Source organism: Nannobrachium achirus (assembly GCF_963921795.1).
Source record: "Nannobrachium achirus genome assembly, chromosome: 17".
Classification (NCBI taxonomy): Eukaryota; Metazoa; Chordata; class Actinopteri; order Myctophiformes; family Myctophidae; genus Nannobrachium; species Nannobrachium achirus.
The window spans coordinates 55,910,570-55,933,051 of record NC_137824.1 but is presented as its reverse complement, the minus strand read 5'-3'; the positions used below and the strand labels follow the sequence as shown (position 1 = coordinate 55,933,051).

The 22,482-nt window shown below is 41.5% G+C and overlaps 1 protein-coding gene across 3 annotated transcripts; it reads right to left on the bottom strand.

The window, feature by feature from the left end:
• Nucleotides 1–3,942: 3,942 nt before the first annotated feature.
• slc49a3 (solute carrier family 49 member 3) lies at nt 3,943–22,258 on the bottom strand. Of its 3 annotated transcripts, none has more exons than XM_080745788.1 (10): nt 21,883–22,258; nt 18,321–18,479; nt 15,704–15,920; nt 13,148–13,224; nt 11,549–11,686; nt 8,279–8,395; nt 6,995–7,147; nt 6,202–6,359; nt 5,866–5,966; nt 3,943–4,761 (listed from the first exon to the last, which is right to left on the bottom strand). In XM_080745788.1, exons 1-10 carry the CDS (start codon nt 22,066–22,068, stop codon nt 4,547–4,549), a joined length of 1,521 nt encoding a protein of 506 aa, XP_080601914.1. In that variant the 5' UTR covers nt 22,069–22,258; the 3' UTR covers nt 3,943–4,546. The 3 variants fall into 3 exon arrangements, 2 of the variants coding, with proteins under 2 accessions (XP_080601914.1, XP_080601915.1); XM_080745789.1 differs by having other exon boundaries at nt 6,202–6,350; XR_013962906.1 differs by having other exon boundaries at nt 4,628–4,761; nt 5,866–5,962.
• Nucleotides 22,259–22,482: the final 224 nt, after the last annotated feature.

The following is a 22,482-nucleotide window of genomic DNA, read 5'->3' as shown; positions in this document are numbered from 1 at the left end:
CAATTACATTATTATGAAACAAAATATCATGGAAGTCTTTTAATTGTGCAGCCCTATGTATGGGTGGCATGGGGGATTGTCAATCTAGAACAGAAAATGGCCTTCCTCTGTGTGCTTCCAAAATTGGAAGCATACAGTTGTCTAGATTAGAATATCAATCATTGTAGCTGTAACTTAAAACATTTAATTTCACTGGAACAAACGGCACTAATTGGAAATGGCGTCCTCCGACCTTTAGTCATTAGCCGGGGAGCCACAGGCCCAAAAGCTCAAAGAATAGGATGTTACCTGTGATGTCATGACATACTTTTAATTTTTGTTTTTTCTATTAATTTGGTCATCAAGGTCCACAGAATGAGAGGCCTGCTCTGCCGGAAATCCTGCGAAAAAAAAGTTATGGCCATTTGTATATTCACTCCATCGACTTCAATATAAAGGAAAGAAACACACCAAAAAAAATATGCTTTAAGTAGCATGTGAGGGGTCAAACTAGGGATTCTTGATGATTCTGAATCCATTGCAAGCATTTGTTTTGCATGAAAAACATTCCTTGGGCTAGAAAACGGACCAAAATAACGGTGAAAAGTGATGACTCATCACTTTTCACAGGTTTGAGAGGCTGAAATCTAGCCCAAGGAATGTTTTTCATGCAAAACAAATGCTTGCAATGGATTCAGAATCATGAAGAACCCTTAGTTTGACCCCTCACATGCTACTTTTTTTGGTGTGTTTTTTTCCAGTATAGTGAAGTCAATGGGAAACTTTTTTTCGCAGGATTTCCGGCAGAGCAGGCCTCATTATGTGTACCTTATTGATGAAATTAATAGGACAAACAAAAATTTGGAGTATGTCATGACATCACAGGTCCTCTCTCATTTTGGCCCAGTGGCTCCCCGGCTACATGTAGTGTATATAGTCATCCGACTGCACGCTCACCATACTTGCACACAAACCAGTTCTTGCCTCAAGAATCTCCTCATCGGTCATTTTTGTTTTTACATGTACTTGTTTTGAAAGTAGGAATGCGAACAGGAATCTGTCAATCTTTTGGCCATTTATTTGCGGTATGGTTTTAGTTCGTTTTTTTGTTTCTTTTTTCTTTTTTTTTATCATAATGCTCGTAGTCCTATGAGTGTATTTTTTAAATGTATCGGCTGCGAGTCAGAACTGAGCAGTGGAAGAAAAAAAAGAAACCCGGTATAAAAGGGCAATTTCAGGTTTTGCTCCAATTGATTCCGAACCCAGAGAGCACTCTACTTTTTTATATGTATTTTATGTGCAATTGGGAAATGATTAAAACTCTGTAGAGTCTGTTTGCCTGCTGTGTCTATTGTATCGCCTCTCTATTCTCTGAACTCTGCTACGGAGTGACACACCATGTAAGTAAGGCTTTGAAATCATGGTGAAATATTATTGTAATGTCTTGACTGTTTTCATAATGTTGCCCCCACCACATAACTCATTAACATGTGTAGCTTATCTGGCATTATCAGTTAGAGAAATGTCACGGTCGGTGAGGTACAATAGGTATGTGACTTCAGTTACTTTATAATGTTGGAATACACTAAACGGTTTTGTTGGAATTAGTTTGTTTGCGAATCATTGGTGTGGACTGATATGAGGATTTATTGTCTTGATCACACTGGGGCAGAAACATCATTTGACAACTTCAATGTGCATAACTGAACAAGACTTGAGCAGGGCAATGTACGGTATATTGTTGACAATGGACACAATGCATACAGTATTCATTTATCAACAAGGACACATTTTTTACTTGACACGAGTTGTACCTACTCTATGCATTAAGTATAAATGTACCTTTACTACAGGTAAAGGTGGTGAGGGGATGTATGCTTTGACATCAAAAAGCATTATCTCAGGAGCCCTTTGCTTTTCCCCGGGAAAGAAATCCATAGTATGTGAGAGAATTGATATTTTAGTTATAGTTGACAAGTTGACAGTTTGTACTTAATTTGTTTTGAGATGGATTAAAGACCTAGCAGCATTTAAGCCTTACCAGTGACATGAAATAGATATTTTTATGATTCATATTTGGACAGGTTTCCATAGTTTTGACACCGGTCCAGCTTTGTTGCTGGGCATAGGCAACACAAGACAGACTGATAAAGTGGGCTTGTTAAGAATCATCCACATTGACCGTTCACTTTTTTAATCTGCTGGTTTTAGGGCATCGTAGCTAAAATTAATCATTTTGATCTAGTATGCTAAAAACTAGACTGTCAATTAACTGAAATCTGCATTGCAAATAAAGCCTGCAAAACGTATATCATGTATGTATACATGTGCCATTCAAATGTCCAATGTCGTGTCTTCATAAAGTAAAACAAAAGTGTACAAAAGATTAGGACTATCTCACTTGCGTTCCCTTGCTTTTGAACAATCCACGTCTAGTCAAGGTCTGACAAATCCTTAAAGGAGTATTTCACCCCCCAAAATGACTTTTTTTCTATTGATTAGTCATGCCATGGAGAATAGAGTTCAATAATTTTTTTTGTTTTTTGTCGCATTCCTTAGACAAAAATGTGATAACAATAAATTTACCCCCATTCATTCCGGATGGTGACCCGTTTTGAAACGGGTCACCATCCGGAATCAATGGGGGTAAATTTACTCGAATCAAATTTTTGTCTTAGGAATGTGACAAAAACCAAAAAATATTATTGAACTCTACTCTCCATGGCATGACTAATCAATAGAAAAAAAGTCATTTTGGGGGTGAACTACTCCTTTAAGTCCCATTTAGTCTTTGTGACTGATGTGAATTTAACCACGAACCCTGGTACATGTTAAATGTTCAGTTATCTTTTTCCTAAAATGAAAATGTGTGGTTCAATGGTAAAACCAATAAGATAGCTTAGACTCAGTTAAATTAATGAGAAAATGGTCCTAATACTTGATGTACCCACTTCCCAGTTTAAACTGGTCTTTGAAACAAGCGTCACAGAATGCTGTTCAGTGACCAGAATAGTATAAAGGTATTTGTCAACCAGTGACTTTGGGTACCTACCTAGTCTAGTCCTTTAAAATATATGACAATTACAATGCAGATTTCACGCGTAATCTTTGGTATACTCTTTTGTTCATTAGTCAAAGTGTCTGGTGCATGCCAAAAGTTAATTCTTGTAGGTTTGTAGTCCCAAAAGCATTAACGAGTGTTGTTCACTAATAAAGCAAAATTGTGGATGGGACTTTTTTGCTGTTGCATTTTTATGTTTTATTCAGATTGTGTAGACTAGAGGCTACATCAGATTTTTGCCTCACTAGTACAACAAAATATAATATAAAATAGGGTTAAATACTGTGTTAGTACCAACAGTAATTGCTTAATACTTGTTATTCCATATGACAAATTCACTAAAAAAGGTTATACAAAAGTATCTTAACGGAATCAATATTTATACAGGAATGTATCTATGTATGAAGAAAACAAACAAAAACCTTTAGCCCCTCACAAGGGTTTGGTCTTTGGTGTACAGTACCAGGGATGTGCTGGGCCCCTGATTCAGCCCAGGAAAAAGAGTTGGAGAGGCCCTCATTGCGCGCTATAGAGAGAGATCTCTCTCTATAGCGCTGCTGCTACTGAAATATTTGCCATTTCAGATCATGACAAGTGACAAGCCAGTGGGCCAATTACATGAGTTATATTTCGTCGTTGTCGGGTGGAAACCTTGTATGTCTAAAACCGTTTGTTTTGTATTTATCATTTTAAAAATGATTTAAACTAGTGAAAACAGCCGATCTACAAGCACACAACGCCTCGCGGAGGCGTTGTGTGCTTGTAGATCTGCTGTTTTCACTAGTTATGTGCGACGGCCTTGTATGATGAAGCAGGGCTTTGCTTTGCGAAAAAAATTACAAATTTGAAACTTGGAGATACAAGGTTTCTGCCCGACAGTGACGATTTACTTTGTTGGCCGCCCAGCCTCCAAAATGGAACGAAGGCTGACATTTTATTTTTAATTTTTTCCTAATGGCCGGCCTGGACCGGCCGTTCGGGAGTTGTCCTGCTTTTCCCAATGGCCAGCACGTCCCTGGTTTGGTCTTTGGTGTACTGAACCACTACATTGTTCCTTCTCCCTGAGATGAGGTAATGTACAGTAACAGCTTAACAATACCCTTACCAGGCATTTATGAACAACCATTGACCATCTCCATTTCTCTGGCACGTTGTGCGTTATTCTCTCAGTGGCAAATTGGGTCAGTGTTCTAGTAATCTGGACTTTGAGAACTGGGACAGGAAGAAGAATGTGAGCAATGCACTGCACCACAAGCACCACAAGTACTACGCTGCCTTTGGGTCCCACCACTCGATAAGGAAACGATGGCTTTGGCAACACAAAGCAATTTGTTCAGTAGAAAAGCTGAGAGGGAGGCAGTGGAGGTTAAGGCTCCGACGTCTTGACGGGATCCGATCTTAGATCAGCCAACAGTTCCTTTCAGTCCCGTACTCCCGACAGAGGACTTTAGCACTGCACCATCATCAGCCAGTGGCCTACTACACGTTATGCATACACTCTTGTCTTTATTCTTTCATGTCATTCCATTCTGGGGATGGGGAGCCTGCCTCCACACTCCAGACTACTGGTCTACGGTCGTGGGTGGTGGTGGTGCCGTTAATTTGCGGGGTCCCCTGGGTGGCTTGTGCCTCAGCCTCCAGTCGCTTGTATCTCGTATCGAAAAAGATGATGCAGCCGCAGGCGGACACAGTAAACAGGCCTGCCATCACCAGCACGGACACTGCAAGAGAGAGAAAGGATTGTCAATGAAATCCTTCACGTCCAGTCCTCCCTCCTGCATCAGATACCCTCTCCCACACTTTCCTTCTCTACTCATTCTAATCTGTCCCACTATTGATTTATCAGTAAGACTTTATATTAAAGCTATACTGTGTAAGTTGCTCAACTAGTGGTCAGTAGCTCTATAGCAAACCGCGGTCGCGTCCGCGTCTTTTGTCCGTTTTTCGCCGCGGACCGGGCCTCACACCCCCGCGTCTGCCTCCACCTCGCCGAGATCTATCTTTAGAGGGGTCCCTGGTTCCTGTGCGTTCAGGCATTCCGGAGAAACAGACTCCTTCACCCGAGTATATGCTGTTGTTTTGTTGAGGCAAGCTACTTCCTGAGAAGTCAGCAAGATGCGCTGTGATTGGCCGGCAGTGTATAACCCTCGCTGTGATTGGCCGGTAGTGTATGATGACGTAATTTTTCCACGAAAACCGGACCCCGGCGAGGATCACAGAAAACATATAAAGAGGCTTTAGAAGCTGAAAATAACGGAGTGGGTGTTCTAAAACTTTAGCGATTTAACAGTTAGGACAATTTTAAGATTTGTTTTATAAAAAAAGTTACATGGTATAACTTTAAGGTCGGGTCTATAATGCGTTAAAACTACAGTTTCTTTATCTCTCATCACAAATTTCCAACCGTGTCCACTAGGATCCCAGGAATGGGATCCAGAGCTCTGTACTTCTTCTTGTTAGCGGCTTGTAATGTTGATGGTCTATGAATCATCACATTTGTAAAATGTCTTCCGAACTACATCATGTTATTTGCATGGAGATGCTAACGCTTACTGCATAATCTGATGAGATTAAAATTAATTCTCTCGTTGTTCTTGCATGTGTGTGTAAATGACGAGAATGGCAGCATAACTGCCATAGTTACAGCTGGGTGTCCCAAAAAGGCCACCCAAGCTGGCATGGTATGACGTAGTCAAGGCACTGCATTGTGTCGTACCATCTCAAGTTACATTATTTCTTGTCCTCCTTTCATGACATCTAGTGCTGTTTCTACAGTATGTCATGTCATTACATTGTGTTGTTTTATGTCATGAAATGCATCCTACCCTTCCAGGACTGGGTATCGGTTGAACAGGTAGCAATCGGAGAGCTGATCAGCTTGGTCAACGCCTGAAGGAGAATTATGTAGAGAACTGACTGAATCTGTCTGGGAAACACAGTGAGAGCACATGACAATCAGGAAAAAACAGAAATGGAACAGAAGACTCCCCAATTACCACTAAGTTATAACCTGGTGGAAGTCATTACCATGCACGTTGCTAATATCATTTTGCAACTACAAAGTTTAAAAACTCCAAACAGCCCGTTGAAAATTACAGGAAAGCTCTGGGATCATATTCTCTGTCTAGTTCATCATAACTTTTATGGAGACCCTGTAATACCCGGATATGAAGATGAGGCCGGCAGAAGTAGCTTCTCCAACGGGGTAGGAACATTCCACGGACAGCTCCATGGCAACCGGGTAGATGGAGAAACCGAAAAAGCCGAACAGGGAGCAAATAACTGCCACGGCTACTTTCTGTCCCTGCATCTGAGAGACCTGGTTGGGGGGGGGGGAGAGAAGGGAAGAGATGTCATGATAGATGATCAGGGGCCACGACAACTATTTTGTGATGCTCACTAGCTGCAGTACCAGTCAACGTTTGAATGTCCAGTTTGTGTAGCAGAGCAGCTCTGCCTGTGCCAAGTGTGGTGCGTATTAGAGACTCAATGTGGTGTGACTATTCTCATCATAGACATAAAAAGCCTCATCCGGCTCTGGGGCCTTGGTAAAAGAGGACTGGTAAGCTTCCAGAATTCTGAAGGACGCTTCCTTGTGCATCACAGAATGGGATGCTCGGTAGGCCAGTCAGATGCAGGACTCCCTCTTTCCCACTGCAGGGGGCAGAGTGCCTTCCACAGTTACGCGCTTCCGCCAGTCCTGTTTTGCCAGTCATGCCAATGAACTGCAGCAGCGGATGAGGTATCTAGCTTTTTACATCTGTGATTCTCAGGACTTTTTTGCGTTATCCTTTTAGCCTTAATGTCTGACTGTACCACGTGCTCTTTACATTTTTTACTAATAAAGTATTCAATCAATCAATAGGCAATTAGGATGTATGAGGATTTTCTTTTTAAACTGTTAACCTAGCCGACTTTAAAACGTGAAAATTGACCCTTTATTTATTTCCTCACCACAGCGAAGGCAATGCAGGCCAGAGCAGTGAAGCTCATGTTGATTTTGGTGACTTCCACAAACTGTTTGGTCTTGTCCACGTACACACCCAGGATCCCTGCTCCTACGATGCCAAACACGATGAAGAGACCTCCACACAGGCCTATGAAGTCCTGTAAACGCAGCCAGAGCATCCACAAAGTCAGTTTCCCTGGGACCAAGGATGAGGAGAAATCATTAGAAGAGCTTTGTGCTTTGTGCCTAGCAAGTATTATCCTTGGCTTGACCTAAGATCAGCTCCCTCAAGGGCCCAATCTGCATTCATCTGCATTCATTTCAGGTATTCATCTATCCATTCAATATATCCAAATATACACATACATACATACATACATGCTTATTGTTGTTATCGGGTGGAGACCTTGTATGTCCAAAACTGTTCGTTTTGTATTCAAAAGAAATATATTTAAAATAGTGAAAATAGTTCTACAAGCACACAACGCCTCGCACCACGAGGAGTCGTGTGCTTGTACATCTGCTATTTTCACTAGATTTATGCAACAGTCTTGTATGATATCTATCTAGGTCGTCCTCAGACGAGCCCTCCATCGTTGTTTCCAGTCATCTCGGTTCTCCATACATCTGGCCAGCTCATTGGTGTTCTGTGTCCCTACGTCTTCCTTGAGTACGTCCACGTATGTTTTTGTGGGACGTCCTCGCGACCGGTGCCCATGTGTTGGCTCCCACAGTACCAATTTGCTGGCTGGAAGCTCCTGGTGTCTTTGGCAGTGTCCTGCTAGTCTCATTCTTCTGGTGGCAATTTTCTCGCTTACCTTTGGTATTCCCTCATACAGGCTCCTGTTGGTAACATGTGCACTCCTGTTGATGTTGAGTACTGCACGCAACATTCTAGTGTAGCACCCGTCTAGAGACTTCTGCAGGGTTGGCTTCAGGGTCCAGCATTCACTGCCATAGAGGAGAACAGACTCCACCGTTGCAAAGAAGAAGCTAAGTTTGATTTGGCGGGGGAGGTTAGAGTTCCATACACTGTTCATGCCGTTCAGGGCCCTCCACGCGAGTGCCTTCCTTACTTTAAGGTCTTTCTCAGTTGAGTCGACCCATGCGCCCAGGTACCTGAAGTCCTTGACTTCTTTCAACACAGCTCCTTCTGTTGTTGTCATGATGAAGCAGGGCTTTACTTTACGAAAAGAAACTTAAAATGTGAAACTTGGAGATACAAGGTTTCTGCTCGACAGTGTCAAATGCCTAATGAATACATGCTCTGTGTGCACAATGTCACTTACGTTGGTGTATCCTTTCACACACAGGATCTGTTCGAGCAGCGTAGAGAAGCAGGTAAACACAGCGATGCCCGATCCGAAACACAGCATAAGGATGAGGTAGGCCTTGTTTTTCAGTAACTACAGAGAGAGACACAAATGCAAGGTTTTCCTCAGGCCTGCCGGTCACATTGTGTGCTTCCAACAACAGCTATACTGCTACACTTCCAGCTGTCCGTCTCACCGCCAGTTCGCAGGAGGAGGGTTCCATGTATGGGGCTGTTAAGTCTGACATCATTTTGTAGGCAGAGGAGAACTGTGAATCTTTTTACTATTTTTACTATTTACTAATTTTTCTTCTCTTTGTTGTTGAAAGGAAAGTGGTAGAATTATACTTTAGTCATTATTTTTGTCTCGGATCTGTTGAAATAGCGAGGGACACATATGTGTCCCAATCTCACTGAGAGCCAGTCATCTCGGAAAGTACAGCTTTAGACAGGGACTGAAAATACCTTTTTTTTTTTCTCTCACTAAAATGTGATAAAGCCACTAAAGCATTTCATAAATTTCAGGCTACATTTCACTTAAACGCCAGAGCTTAACTCTGTATGTAAATAAGACTTTTTGAGCGGTGGTCACACCGTCTCCATAGCGTGGCCGTGTGTGTATCCGTGTGTGTGTGTCTGTCTGTCTGTATGTAGCCTGTGGTGTATGTAGCCTGGCTGCTATACCTTTTCTGACCACACATGTTAAGGGAGGGGCGCTGTTGTTCAGGCCAGCTAGGCACACTCACACTCACATTCACACACACAAATACACACACACACGCACGCACGCACGCACGCACACACACACACACACACACACGCAGCCTCCACCGCTCAGTTCACACAAGTGTGATTTTTTTAATTCATGTGAGAGATCGTCAGGTCATTTGCAGGTTAGAAATTTATTTAGAACTTGAATATCTCAAAAGTAGTATTTCAGCATGGCATCATTCTATAAGCCATATCTTCAAAACTGTTGGGTCAATCTCCACAACCAATATATCATTTTGTAGCTATGATCCCCAGCTTTCAAATGAAATGAAAAAATGAAAATGAATAAAAATCCAATGACTGGCTCCCAGCCAAATTGGGACACATATTGACAATACATCTGCTTGGAGGTCTGACTACAAAATGATGTCACAGCTTAAAAGCCCCATTGTAAGTGACAATAGCTGATCTACACAATGCATCACAGTGCGTTGATCTGCTATTTGAGTTTTTATATATATAAAAAAGAAAAGATTTGCAGTTATTTTAATTAAAATATATAAATAGAAATGTATTATTCATTTAGTTATTATTTAAAAGAAAATTTACCAAAATAGCCAGGATTAAATGCCTGTCCATCTACCATTCTATAGCTATAGAGTATAGACCTATATAGCTCTTTATATTGTTTTATTAAATGCTTTCTATTTGTTGCTGTATTGTGATCATGGACTGCATACAGTTTGATCTTGTTAAAATCTAATACAATACTTAAGTTGAGGTGGTCTCAGAGTTGGTGGTCACAGAATGCGATAAACCGTTAAATTTGTCAGTCTCTGATTATATACCACAGGTTAATACCGGAATACAATATATATTATTGATTTCAGCTGTTACAATTACAAGCATGACCTTCTTTAATTCCGTCAGTCTATATTAGTAGCTTAATGACTAGTATAGTAGTATTAAAATGTATTTTATTTGTCCAATGTAGGTATTTGTATTTAGGTCCATAGAGTCAACATGAATATTATAACTACGGTAAATGTGTTTGAAATTAAATCAAAATGTTACATTTCAGGATTCCAATTAAAAAATAACAAAAAATAATTTAGGATTCCAATTCAAAAGAAGCAAAAATAGCCGATCTACAAGCTCAAAACGCATCGCAGCGCAATGCGTTTTGAGCTTGTAGATCTGCTATTTTTGCTTATTTTGTATGAGATACTAGAATGACAAAGTAGGACGTAGCAATATGCAATGTGGCCCTCTGGAGTGAAGGTGGAAATATAGTGGCCCTTGCCATCATCAAAGTTGCCCACCCCTGTTGTAGAGGCAAGACTGTGAAACATATCAATGATGTCTGTCTGACTGACTCCACATCTATTGAGCTGCCTGGGTGCCTCGTTACTTCAATTGAATGTATGAAAGACTTCCTCTGAAGCTGCCAGCTAGTTTCATTTTACATGTGTCTTTATGTCAGCCAGTTGGGTGTTGTATTGTATTGGTGTCTGCCTGTGGGTCAGCCAGTAAGCGCATTGGTCTTTCTGTTTCCTTACCAGATTAACCACACAAACCCTAGCATTCCTATTCTGGACATGTTATAATAGGCCAACAACTTATTTTCTCATTTCTGCACATTTTAACCCTAACCCAGAAACCAATTTCCAGAGTACACTTTTTGAATCAATCCGCATTTAAAAATGCCTTAAACGCAATGACATCCTGACAGTGACAAAACAAACAAACAAAAAGAAAGAAAAAAAAATGCAATGATATTCAATAATATTTAGCGTGGTGTATAACCAATCAATCTTCCTCGATTATCAAACAAAAACAGTAAATATGCTTTGTAAAATGATCGGCAGTGGGATGTGAAGCTAACAGAGTCTCAGTATGTCTGGCTAAAAGTCTGTCAAGTTAAAGATTTGCATTACTGTCGTTTTGTTTCTCCCAGTCAGTGAAACAGCCTGCTGGCTGCTGGTTAGTATTTCAGTCAGTCCATGTGTGTGTCTTTCTACGTCAGGGGTTCCCAAACTTTTTTGTCTCAGGGCACCCCATAAATATTGTTTTAATCCGAGGCACCCCTAAATTATAATTTTCACTCCCAGCACCGTATATTTATAGCATATCGTCATTGTCGTGTAGAAACCTAGTATGTCCAAAACCGTTCGTTTTGTATTTATCATCTATAACATGTACTAAACTAGTGAAAACAGCAGATCTACAAGCACACAACGCCTCGCAATGTGCTTGTAGATCGGCTGTTTTCACTAGTTTTGTGCGACAGAGGTTTCTGCCCGACAGTGACGATATTTTAGTGATTATGTTGCGAGGAAAACATTGAGATAATATGCCATTTAGGTTAGAACTGACTGAAAATAACTTTGTACTTCAAGTTTAAATTTATAAATATTTTTTCAAGTGTCCAAATAAATTCCAAGTATTATCAAATTATCTCGCGGCACCCCTGGACTGCCGTCACGGCACTCCAGGGTGCCCCGTCACCCACTTTGAAAACCCCTGTTCTACGTACCAGTTTGATTCCCTGTATGAAGGGTTCAGAGTTGGAGGATTCGGCGCTGGCAGAGGGTGGTGTTGGGGGGGCACTGCTCCGTATGCCCACTGTAGCGAGTACACAGGCGATGGCTGCTGGGACCGCATAGACAAACATCTGAGGGGACACACAGGAACACAGTGATGAATGGATATTACTATAATATAGTAATATGAATATGAGTTGTCTTTTACTACAAGGCAAGCGCTGATATTATCAGCGCTTGCCTTGTAGTAAAAGACAACTCATCTTCATTTAGCTTTTTCAACAATGTTCTGTTATGCATCCATCCATACAGACAAACATTCACAGCCATGTGAGCAGCCAGTCTTCTACTGCTGGCCTCTAGAGCAGTTCCAATAGAGCAGTTATGGGTTACATTGATAAGATTATTGAAGGAGGGTGTGTACCTTATTCACACCTGCTTGTTTAGCCTTAATCCTACTGCACTGCCCCATGAAAAGACATTATGGGTTTGATTGTCTTAACTCATTCTGTGCCAATGACTGCTTATGACGTTTTTTTTTCCAATAGCCCTGTGTGCCAATGACGGCTTATGACGGTTTTTGTGTTTTTTACATAGAAAAAAAAAAAAAAAAAAAACATTTTTTTTTTTTTTTTCTAAAGATGTCAAAATGACCTGAGATCAGAGAGATGCTTTTCTCTGTTTGTGTGTTCGCTCCCTCGTTTAGCTGATTGAGAAAATGTGTGTTCATGTGTGTCCATTCTAGTGGATGGACACTTTTTTTCATTCAAACAGCTCTATCTCTGGAACCATTTGTCCGATTGCCAAAATTCTTTTTGCCACTGAATCACAACAACTGTGTCTGTTTCGGTGGGGGGAAAAAAATATAAAAAAAAAATCTTTTTTTTTCATTGCATAGTAAAGAAAAACATACACAATCTCGGCACAGCTACCTTGGAGCCATTTTGGCATCTGGCACAGAATGAACCAGCTCTTATGCCTCAACTTAAAGGCCTGTCCATACTGTCTCCGACCACAACATTTTGTTGTAGTTTCCGGTTCAACTTTAAAATGATGTCACTCGCATCTTCTGAAAAGCATTACCCCAAATTAGAGTTGGGAAAGCTGCACATTGAAAAGTCTGAACTCTCTGACGAAAATGTCAGTGGTCGGAGACAGTATGGACAGGCCTTTAAGGCATAAGATCTGTGTCTGCCTGCTAAACCCTAACTACAGTCGACTACCCCAAAGATTATTCCGTTTCGGACATACAAGGTGGAAATGGCACATTTAGACAGTTGCATGGCATTGGTGGAGTCATGCACTCTCTGAATGTAGGTATTTTGTATTTGAAACTGTACAAACGCTTTTGGACATGTGCTAGCATTTTAAATCCAGATGAGAACAGACTGACGTTGGTGTGTTTAACCTTATGTTACCATATTGTATTATAATCAGTTCAATGTGTTTGTATGGCATCAAATAGTCAGGATCTTTAGATTGGTTTATTAGTGCACAGCTCATTGTACAAAAAATAATTTCACCCACTTCTTTACACCTGTAAACCTCTGATTATTACAATTAAAACGCACTGGGCTTTTATTCCGACTCACCAGCAGAGGAATACTGTTGTATGTCCCAACAATCATAGGGGAGAAGATGTTAGCGAACAGGAGGCCCAGGGGATTGGCTGAGAAAGAAGAAAAGAGAAGTTCAACTGAGAGATTTGGTCAGAAATATTGTCTAGAACTAGTTTCAGTCTTATGTTTAGAGCACATGCAATCTGCGTGTACTTCCTCTTGCCACTTACAACGGTTTCACTTCTTCTCTTTAAACCTGGATGATTAGTGATATTTACATCTGTGTTTCACAGCCAATGACATGAAGCATGTTGATTCTCACTTCATGCAATGCAGTGGAAATGACCTAGTTACTACTTTAGTGTGTTGTTGAACATCAGGACACAACATGAGGCACCATACAATTACAGTTTTATTTAATGAAAACAACAGAAACCCAAAGACTAAAGTGGCAAAAAAGTATGCGTGTGAAAGCATCCCACGATTCCTTGGGGGGGCTCCATTATGGACCCTTACAGGGTCTGTACAAATGTAACCAGATATGTGTCCATTTGATTCCATTTTGTAAACCCTCTAAAAAAAGTCAAGTTGAATGTTGTTCAAAAGGAATGGCACATAACCTGCACAATGTCTTTAAACAAACAAGACAGTGATGTGAATAACTGTGAAAAATATTCAAGAACAATCCTAATCGGTGCCAGAAATACAGCCATCAGTGAGAATCCCATCAGCCGGCCAAAATTGTTGCTTTTGTTTTGTTTTTTTAGATTAGATGAGGAACACTTGCTTGATTACCTGCCAAAGTGACCAATACTGTAGTCAAATTAAACTCTTTAGTGCAGGAATGTCAAGGCTCGTGGGCCGGATTAATTTTTGTCTGAACGACACGTGCAACTCTTGCATGCAGGGTGGTAAAATACTGTAAGTGGGGGGGTGCGCCCACACGCACGTGCGCGCACACACACACACACACGCACACGCCAGCAGTGGGGTAAGGAGGGAGAGAGCTGCTGCCACACACAGACATATCATAACTGGACTTAGATGTTTTATTTATTAGCCAATTTCTCCCCAAATTAGTCCAAATAATTCCTCCTCACACACATTTGTGCTGTTGTAACCTACTGGCTCACCACCGGGAGGATGTAGAGCCTATGTCCCTCCCTCCCAGCTCGGCTTCCCTCCGCCGAACATGGGCCAATTGTGTTTGGATAGAGCAGTAGACGCTCGTCAAAGCTGGATGCACTGCGGTGGATTTTAACCCCCCAGCCTCATGAATATTTTAATAAAGATATGTTTGAATGTGGGGCGCCCGCTGTCCTAACGGTCCAGGCCCATACCACATAGGCTCAGTGTAGCTTGACAGCGTGTCGCTAGTCTCACGTGGCCAGACTGTTGACTCCGCAATTTGGGAAATGCTCCCGTCAACAGTCTGGGGCACGGAAATAGAAACGATGAGTGCGAGATAAAGTGGATGTGACGCAACCGCTCCCTTGGTGCAGTAGCAATAACATGTCCTACTGGAAGCGTTATGTCTCCTTTCAATATTTCTGGGGGGGTTATTTCGTCTTTCTCTGGTGTTATTGGTGTTACCTCCATGATGATTTCAAACGTTTTCTTAAACTATACACCCATAACAAGAATAGGCCGCTCGAATGACTTTGTCTGAGCTATTGTGTTTCTGTTATGTTTCCAATGGGACTACAGTTCAGTGCAGCAGCAGCTACTTCCGATACTCGCCGTTTGGGAGCTGCTGTTCCAGACTCTATATAGCATTCGGAGATTGTGGAATAGTTGTCTGGCTACGCGAGACTAGCGCGTCGCTGGTTCAAATTCCCGATCACGACTACCTTTGTTGCGTGCCACTCCCCATCTCTCTCCCCATTTCCTGTCAGTCTACTGTCCTATCAATAAAGCCATATAAACTGTGGGCACTGGGGGGCGTGTTCTCTCCCCCGCATCATCAGTGCCCAATGCTGCCCATACCCTATGTGGGGTTGGGCCTTTCTGTGTGGAGTTTGCATGTTCTCCCCGTGTCTCCTAGGGTACCCTCACAAAACACATGCAGTAATCCTGGTCTCTATACTGCCTCCCCCTGGCCAGCCTGATGGGAGGGGAAAGGAACTGGTTGGAATAACGTGTTCCTTCCATGCGCTACGTCCAACCGGGGAAGCTCCCTGTCAGGTGAAAAGAAGTGACTTGGACTCTTCATGCATAGAATGAAGCATGAGATCAGTCCGTTGTCTCCCCAGGTTGGCAGAGGGAGTGAAGCGCCCAAGATTACATTAGATAATTGACACCGGGTGAAAAATGGGTTACAAAATCGTGGGATAAAAATGTAAGAAAATAAATAAATAAGAATAAAGGCATAAAAAGCCCCAAAACATAATAATAAAAAGACCTTGATCAAAAAACATATATATTTTTGAATTCCCCTCCCCCCCAAATACACAGAACAAAATATTCTGCCGAAGCAGTAGCTCTGACAACCAGTACAATGGGTCCCTCTAAATGAGAATGGCCTACTAGGCTAGTCTGTTGATGGCGTTAAAAAAGCTCATTCAACAAATCTCAAGACAAATCACTCACACATGGAGGCGATGGTGTTGGCCGTGGCACGCTGATGCTCGGGGAACCAGAGTGCTGCCAGCTTGGTGGGGGTGAAGACGACCAGCGGCTGGGCCAGGGCACACAGGGTCTGGCCGGCCATCACCACGGCATAGGGGTCCTTAACACCTGCACTCTGCACTACGCCCAGGAAACGCAACACTGCGCCCAGCATGTTCAGCCAGGCTCCCAGGATCAGCTGGAGGAGTGAAATGAGAGGACAGACGGACTGGTATAATATTTGTAAGACACAGTGCACGGCCACAAGCTCTAGACTGTGGAGGGAATTTTGCTGGAAAAATGTTATCAGATATTTCATAACGCCAAAGATCAGAGGAAATTTTCACAGCGGAGAAACAACCATGCTGGAGGCTATGCGGCCACATGGATGCTGACCATGAACACATATTTTGGAATTGCCCAAAAATAGATAAATATTGGGATGACATATGGTCAGTAATAAAGGAGATACTAAAATACGAAATACCGAAAACAAGTGTGGTACTGTATCTAGGGAATCTGACACAGGAAAACACACGGGGAGAGTACATGTTTCTGATTAAGGTATTACTGGCAGCCAGCAAAAAGGCAATTACAAGATTGTGGTATAAAGCTGACCCTCCGAGTTGTGAGCAGTGGCTGTGCATTGTGGAGGAAATATATGTAATGGAGAGATTTACACACAAGCTTAGGTTGCAAGAAGACCTATTTTTGGAGAAGTGGGAAAAATGGACTGTGTATAACACCCAACAGGATGACACCACCACCGAACTTTGAAATGGACTGAAAAGAGACATTTGAAATGAACATTGTAAACCCTGTACTGCGATACATGTGTGAAAATTGCAAATACATTTTTAAGTTAAAAAAAAAAGAAAAAAAGAAATGAGAGGACAGACAAGGACAAATTTGCAAGTAGAACTCTGTGGTGTTCGCCGTTGTTCGGTGATGCTGGATTGGTTTGCATGCAAGTGGGAAGACATTAGTTACACAACAATAAGTTTGTATTAGCCATTATGCTACTGCAGGCTTCATCGCCTAGTGCAGGGGTCTTCAACGTTTTCAGGCCAGGGACCCCCAAACTGATGGGCATTGAGCAGGGACCCCTACCACCTCATAGGGTGGGGAGGTCGGGGCTACAACATATTTTTTTATTTTAAACATACATGTACATGGTACAGCGAGCAGGGTGGCCATACCATTTCTAAACATACTACTTATTAACTGAGAACCAATCTATACCATCAACAATCTGTCAATTGCACAGTAATCATGTATACAAGCTATTCAAAATGGACAGAATTAGGATTTATTTTTAACATAAATGTGGAAAAGGTTTTAAAAATATTTAAAGACAAATGGCCATTTTTGAAAAATGAAATAAAATAATCAAGCAACAATTTTGTGGACCCTCTGCAGTGCCTCTGCGGACCCCCTAGGGGTCACGGACACCCTGTTGAAGACCTCTGGTCCAGAATATACGTTGCTTGTGGAACCATTTTTTTACAAATAAACCAGTACTGTATGAGTTATGTGAAATACCTCTGCTGGCCTAGAACTGAACTACTGAATCCTATCAGATGTTTCCATCTGTCTTTTTCTCACCTACTGTCTTCTCTTCTGTAAACAAATGTTTGCATGTTCTGCACATGGCAAATAAACTGAGTCTGATGGCTTTCGTGTAACCTCCCATTACCTAACTTCTGTTTTTTTTATCCCAGTTATTTTCTGCTCTTTTCAATGCTTCATTTCCTGGCTCCGGTAGCAGCATTGTGCACTCTCATATCAGGAACAATAATCAGTAATCTGAAGACTCCACCTATATCACTTTCCCTGGCCTTGATGACATGCAGGCTTATGTAAAGAAGTCATTTAGATCTGTTATGTAGACAGATGCCGGGATAGTGTTTTCTGCTGGTGTTTCAGTCCGAGTGTATCAAAGGGTGCGTTCAGAAATGCGCACCGGGTGTGTACTCAGTGTAGTGAGTGCCTAAACCTAACCCTAACCCTAACCTCAGTAAAAACTATGCCTAAAACTAACCCTAACCCTAACCAAAACCGGTGCGCATTTCCGAACGCACCCTTTGATACACTCGGTCTGAAACACCAGCAGAAAACACTCTCCCGACAGATGCCAGGCCATTGTTGACCTGGCATCCTATAGTGCAGGTGTCTTCAACGTTTTCAGGCCAAGGACGCCTTAGTAGAGAGAGAGATGATGCAGGGACATCTCAGAGACACATTGGCTGAGGAGCTTTCTGGATATTTCCTATCTGGAGCTTTTTTCGGCAAGGATTAATCAAGCACAACAAGGAACCTGATATCTGAACTGAAAAACCTGCTGAGTAGATAGTTCTGTGGATCGAATGTGTGAATTGTGTGTGGACAATGGAGGGGTGGGTTGGGAGGGGGGATTGAAGTTGTTGTAATTGATGTTGTTGTTATTTTTTGTATAATGTGGAAAGCAATAAAAAATGTAATGATAAAAAAATAATAATAAAGGCATCACCCCGGGACACTGGAACTACCAAACATATGCCTAATTAAACTGTATCTATGGATTCAATTTTAAGCAAATGAAGCTTCTTTCAATTCTCACCGTGATCCGTAGCCCAACGGTGTCCAGCATCCAGGTGGTTCCGAAGCTGAGTGGTATAGCCACCACCATGTAAACCAGAGACAACCAGTTGATTTGGTTTACAGATGCCTTCAGGTACTGGGCAGACTGGTCTGCTACTGGAGCAAAGGTCAGCCATAGCTGAGGGGAAAAGAGAAAAACATTTGTGTTTGTGTTGTCACTGATTCAGTTGGAGACAGGCCTACCAGTCAGTTTCACTACTGCTATATCAGCAGTCAGTTGAGGCTCTGAGGGGGTATCTGTTTGTACACCCCACTTGTTTGATAAATACTGTACTTCAACGTGTTCAGGCCAAGGAACCCTTAGCTCAGGTAGAGATGAAGCAGGGACCCCCAGATTCCATATAGCTTCATCGTTTGACAGCACAATCATCAGTGTATTTTGGAATCATGTCAATTTGTGTTTTCAGATATTTAACCACTTGAACAGTCAATACTTAATAAACTTGACATTTCACTCTGTACTTAGTCGTCTTAGTGTGCTCTTTTTTCCCCTCTACACGAAACCTCTTTGCCGAAAATAGCTGATCTACAAGCTCACAACGCCTCGCAGCTTGTAGATCGGCTATTTTCGGCTAAAGTTCTCAGAATATGGATGCTAGGGTTCAAGAGATTATTATAAAAAAGGAGAAAAAAGTTTCTATCACTTAAAGATTTGGAGGACCCCCTGTAGTAACTCTGAGGACCCCCTAGGGGTCCTGGACCCCCTGTTGAAGACACATGCTGTACTTTATTACTTTGCAAGGGAAATACGGATGTCAAAGAAGATTCAGGCATACAGGTTACTAGATGTAGGCCTACCCGATAACGCGATAAGTAGTATAGAATTCACGTATACGTAGGTCACAAAACACAGATCAGGCGTTGCTTGACTGTAGGGGTTAGGAACACAGAGAAGTGTCTTACAACACCAGTTTCAAAGGCTGAAATGTGGAAGCATATATAATAGGTGTAAATGTTGGACAGAAGTTTGGGAGTGAACTAGTCACCTGATCTCCACACTATTGATTTATTTATTTAAAAAAAAAAACAATCTCAACTGACTTTGAAGTCCAAAGACCACAGCCTACTACTGTATATTTAGCGTCTAATAGGTAAGCAAAAAGGATGACTTAAATTTGTATGCATGTGGTCATGTGACGATCATGTAAGACAGGGGTACAATTCTGCTCTCACATGATGGGATGTGAGTCATGCTGACCCAGCTTTACATACATACACACAGTAACCTTACAGACAGGGTACAAAGGGCAGTTCCATGCATAGTATATAAGCTACCTGGTGGGAAAGTGCTATGAAGAACCAAATCACAAAGATACACCAAAGAAAAGGAGAATATGATGAAGCAATAGGATGCAATTAATTATACTATTATTATGTCCCTGTGATCCTGCCTTATACACGTATTAGAAACCTTATGAATACTACTAGGCTGTAATGCCACTTAAATGCTCATTTGTTTCTAGTTCATATTTGAAATAAAACTATATTAGACTTAAATACTTTGTTGATCAGAATCGAGGGCGATATGCCTGTTTTGCAGATTGTTCACCTATTATGACATGACCAGAATAGGGATGCGAGGGTTCCTTACTGTGGTTAAGTATTTTTCCAAAATATAACTTATAACGTCCATAAAATCCCAAAAGGTTGAAGAGGCCATTCACACAGAGCACTTCTATAACTATAAAACATATAGTTTTAAAATTGTTCTAAGCCAAGTGGAAAGCAGGGTTCACATGCACCAACTATAAAAAATACAATAACTGTGAAAGATGTAGTTACAGTTATCTATATAGTTATCGTGCCTATAGTGGGAATGGCGCTTTAAGCAATTGATTGATTGATTGAAGACTTTATTAGAAGTTTGCATAGGAAAAGGTACAGTTTCATGACGGTACAGTTCACTGGTACAAGGTCTACTAAAAGGAGATCCTAGAAAAGACTAAGCTTATTTCCACAGGAAACCATTTAAGTATCTCATATAACATTGAATGACAGACGAATAAACACAGTACTATGCAATAAAAACACAAACCTGAAGATACTGTATGTATTTTCCTCTACTAATTTAGTATAACAAACTCTATAAGTGCAATGACAACACACAGGGTTCTTCCTGCATGCACAGAGAGGCGGAACAAATCAAATGGAAGAATACTGTATGTTTAACAAAGCACTAGGACGGACAACAACAAAAAAACGCTCAGGACTGATACAATTCGCTCTTTTGTTGGCATTCAAGAAAATCTAATTCATGCTGCCAAGTTGAAGCGAGGCATGTCAGCTGATGTGTATACACAATGTCACCACTGTTCTCTTGGCATACTGTACGTGAGTCCTGCATCCCATTATAGGTGTGCACATTTATACACCCTGTCCATTTTTATTGCATACAACTTGGCCCCAATTGACTGCTATTTTATCAATATGCTGTGTAGGCCAATTAAAAGTAGAGTAGAGTCTTGTCTTGTCTGTGTATATCACTAGTTTATTTGGTCTATTGAGATTTGTTGTAGAATATCACTGTCTGTTTCTGTCAAGCACTGTCACCCTAAACAATACAATTGAAGAATGTTTTATTTATAAAGCCTATGTGTAGATGATTTTGCACCAGCTGAGTATCCTTTGGAGCTCTGGGATCCCCAGCACCACGGAAATAATGGTTTCCTTGGTGACAGAAGGTCCCCAGGGACTCGTTGGTGGGGTTAGGGAGGGGCTGAGTTTGTTTGACTGCATTTGCCCTCAGGCGCACTTGGCTATACAATGACAATAGCCCCGGGGAGGGATCATGTTCTGTGACACACAAAAATGTGCACCAGCGACCACATTGCACCAACTACCTGTATTCCAAACCACGATGAGTGATTATCATTATGTAAAATGACACCTGTACTGTTTAAGTGTTTCATGATAAACACATTTTGCCAATCAAATTAAAAAAATGTCTTCTTATTATTATATTTATTTCAGTTCAGTGGTCATATGCTAGATTTAGATAAGATATCACTAGAGGTCAGAGCAAAAACAAACATATCCTGATTCTCCAGCACATAATTTAAAACGCATGATGCCAATCTCATGCCCCTCATAAAATAGGTCTACTGACCTAATGAATAATGGTTTGTAAGAATAATCAAAATACGTTAGAAATAACACATTCAGCCTTCAGTGCTATTTGAAAACTTAGTTACTAGTTAATTTTTAGATTCAGATTAGTATGACAAAATATACATTACATTTCGAAAATAGCCCACTGCTATTTTCAAAAGATTTTTATACATTTGAAAACTTTTGAAACGGGACATTTTGATGTACATTTTGATGCCAATAGCCTACTTATGTACTTTTGTTCAAGTACATTTTGAATTCCGGAGTAACTGTTTTAACTATTACATTTTGAGTAGCCTACTTTTTCCACCACTGCACAGCCGCTGACAGTGACAGACAGACAGTGAAAGATGCCTGGCTGGGATCGCCCGAGCGAGAGAGACACACAGTCGAGTTGACTGTCACTCACTCACCACTGCGTTGGAACAGTTGAGCAGACACAGCACGAACAGAACGAACCATCTCCTCTTGTACACTTTGAAAATCAGGAGTTTCTCCAGCTCTTTGTTGGGATTTCCTCCTTCATGTACCACCGAGACGTCGCTGCTGCTGCTATCCTCGGCTGAGTGTTCCTCTCCTTCTCCGTAGCCCTGGTCCATGAGTATTCCTTTCCGATCCGATTATATCGAGGCACACTCGTAGCTATCGAAACATCTTCTAATGGTTACAATGCCGACAGATCAGTGCTGTGAGAAAATACACAGTTGAACTGTTGCTTGTTGTGCGTTGCCGTTGCTTTATGTTGCAATGCATTCTTCTCATGCTCATCCCAGGAATGTGTAGGCTAAACTAACAGTAACACACCCCACCCGGTCTGAGGTAGAACGAACGAAGAAAGAACACAACACCGCCTCATCCGCCTGATTCATGGAAAACATCATTCATACTGTAGTGTGTACAACACACACACAGTCTCACACACACACTGCTGCTCACCGAACGTGAACCGCAGACTGGTCTTAGCGCCTGTTGTGTTCAGTATGGAGGTAGTTAAAGGGACGGCATCAAGCACT

What these genes read in the sequence shown, in the direction of transcription:
- slc49a3 (XM_080745788.1), bottom strand. Translation starts at nt 22,068, where the DNA reads ATGGACCAGGGCTACGGAGAAGGAGAGGAACACTCAGCCGAGGATAGC. An exon ending in TCAACTGTTCCAACGCAGTG is followed by an intron (nt 18,480 to 21,882) that starts GTGAGTGAGTGA and finishes TTTTCCCCTCAG; the next exon opens with CTATGGCTGACCTTTGCTCC. An exon ending in TCATACAGGGAATCAAACTG is followed by an intron (nt 8,396 to 11,548) that starts GTACGTAGAACA and finishes CTCTCTCTGTAG; the next exon opens with TTACTGAAAAACAAGGCCTA.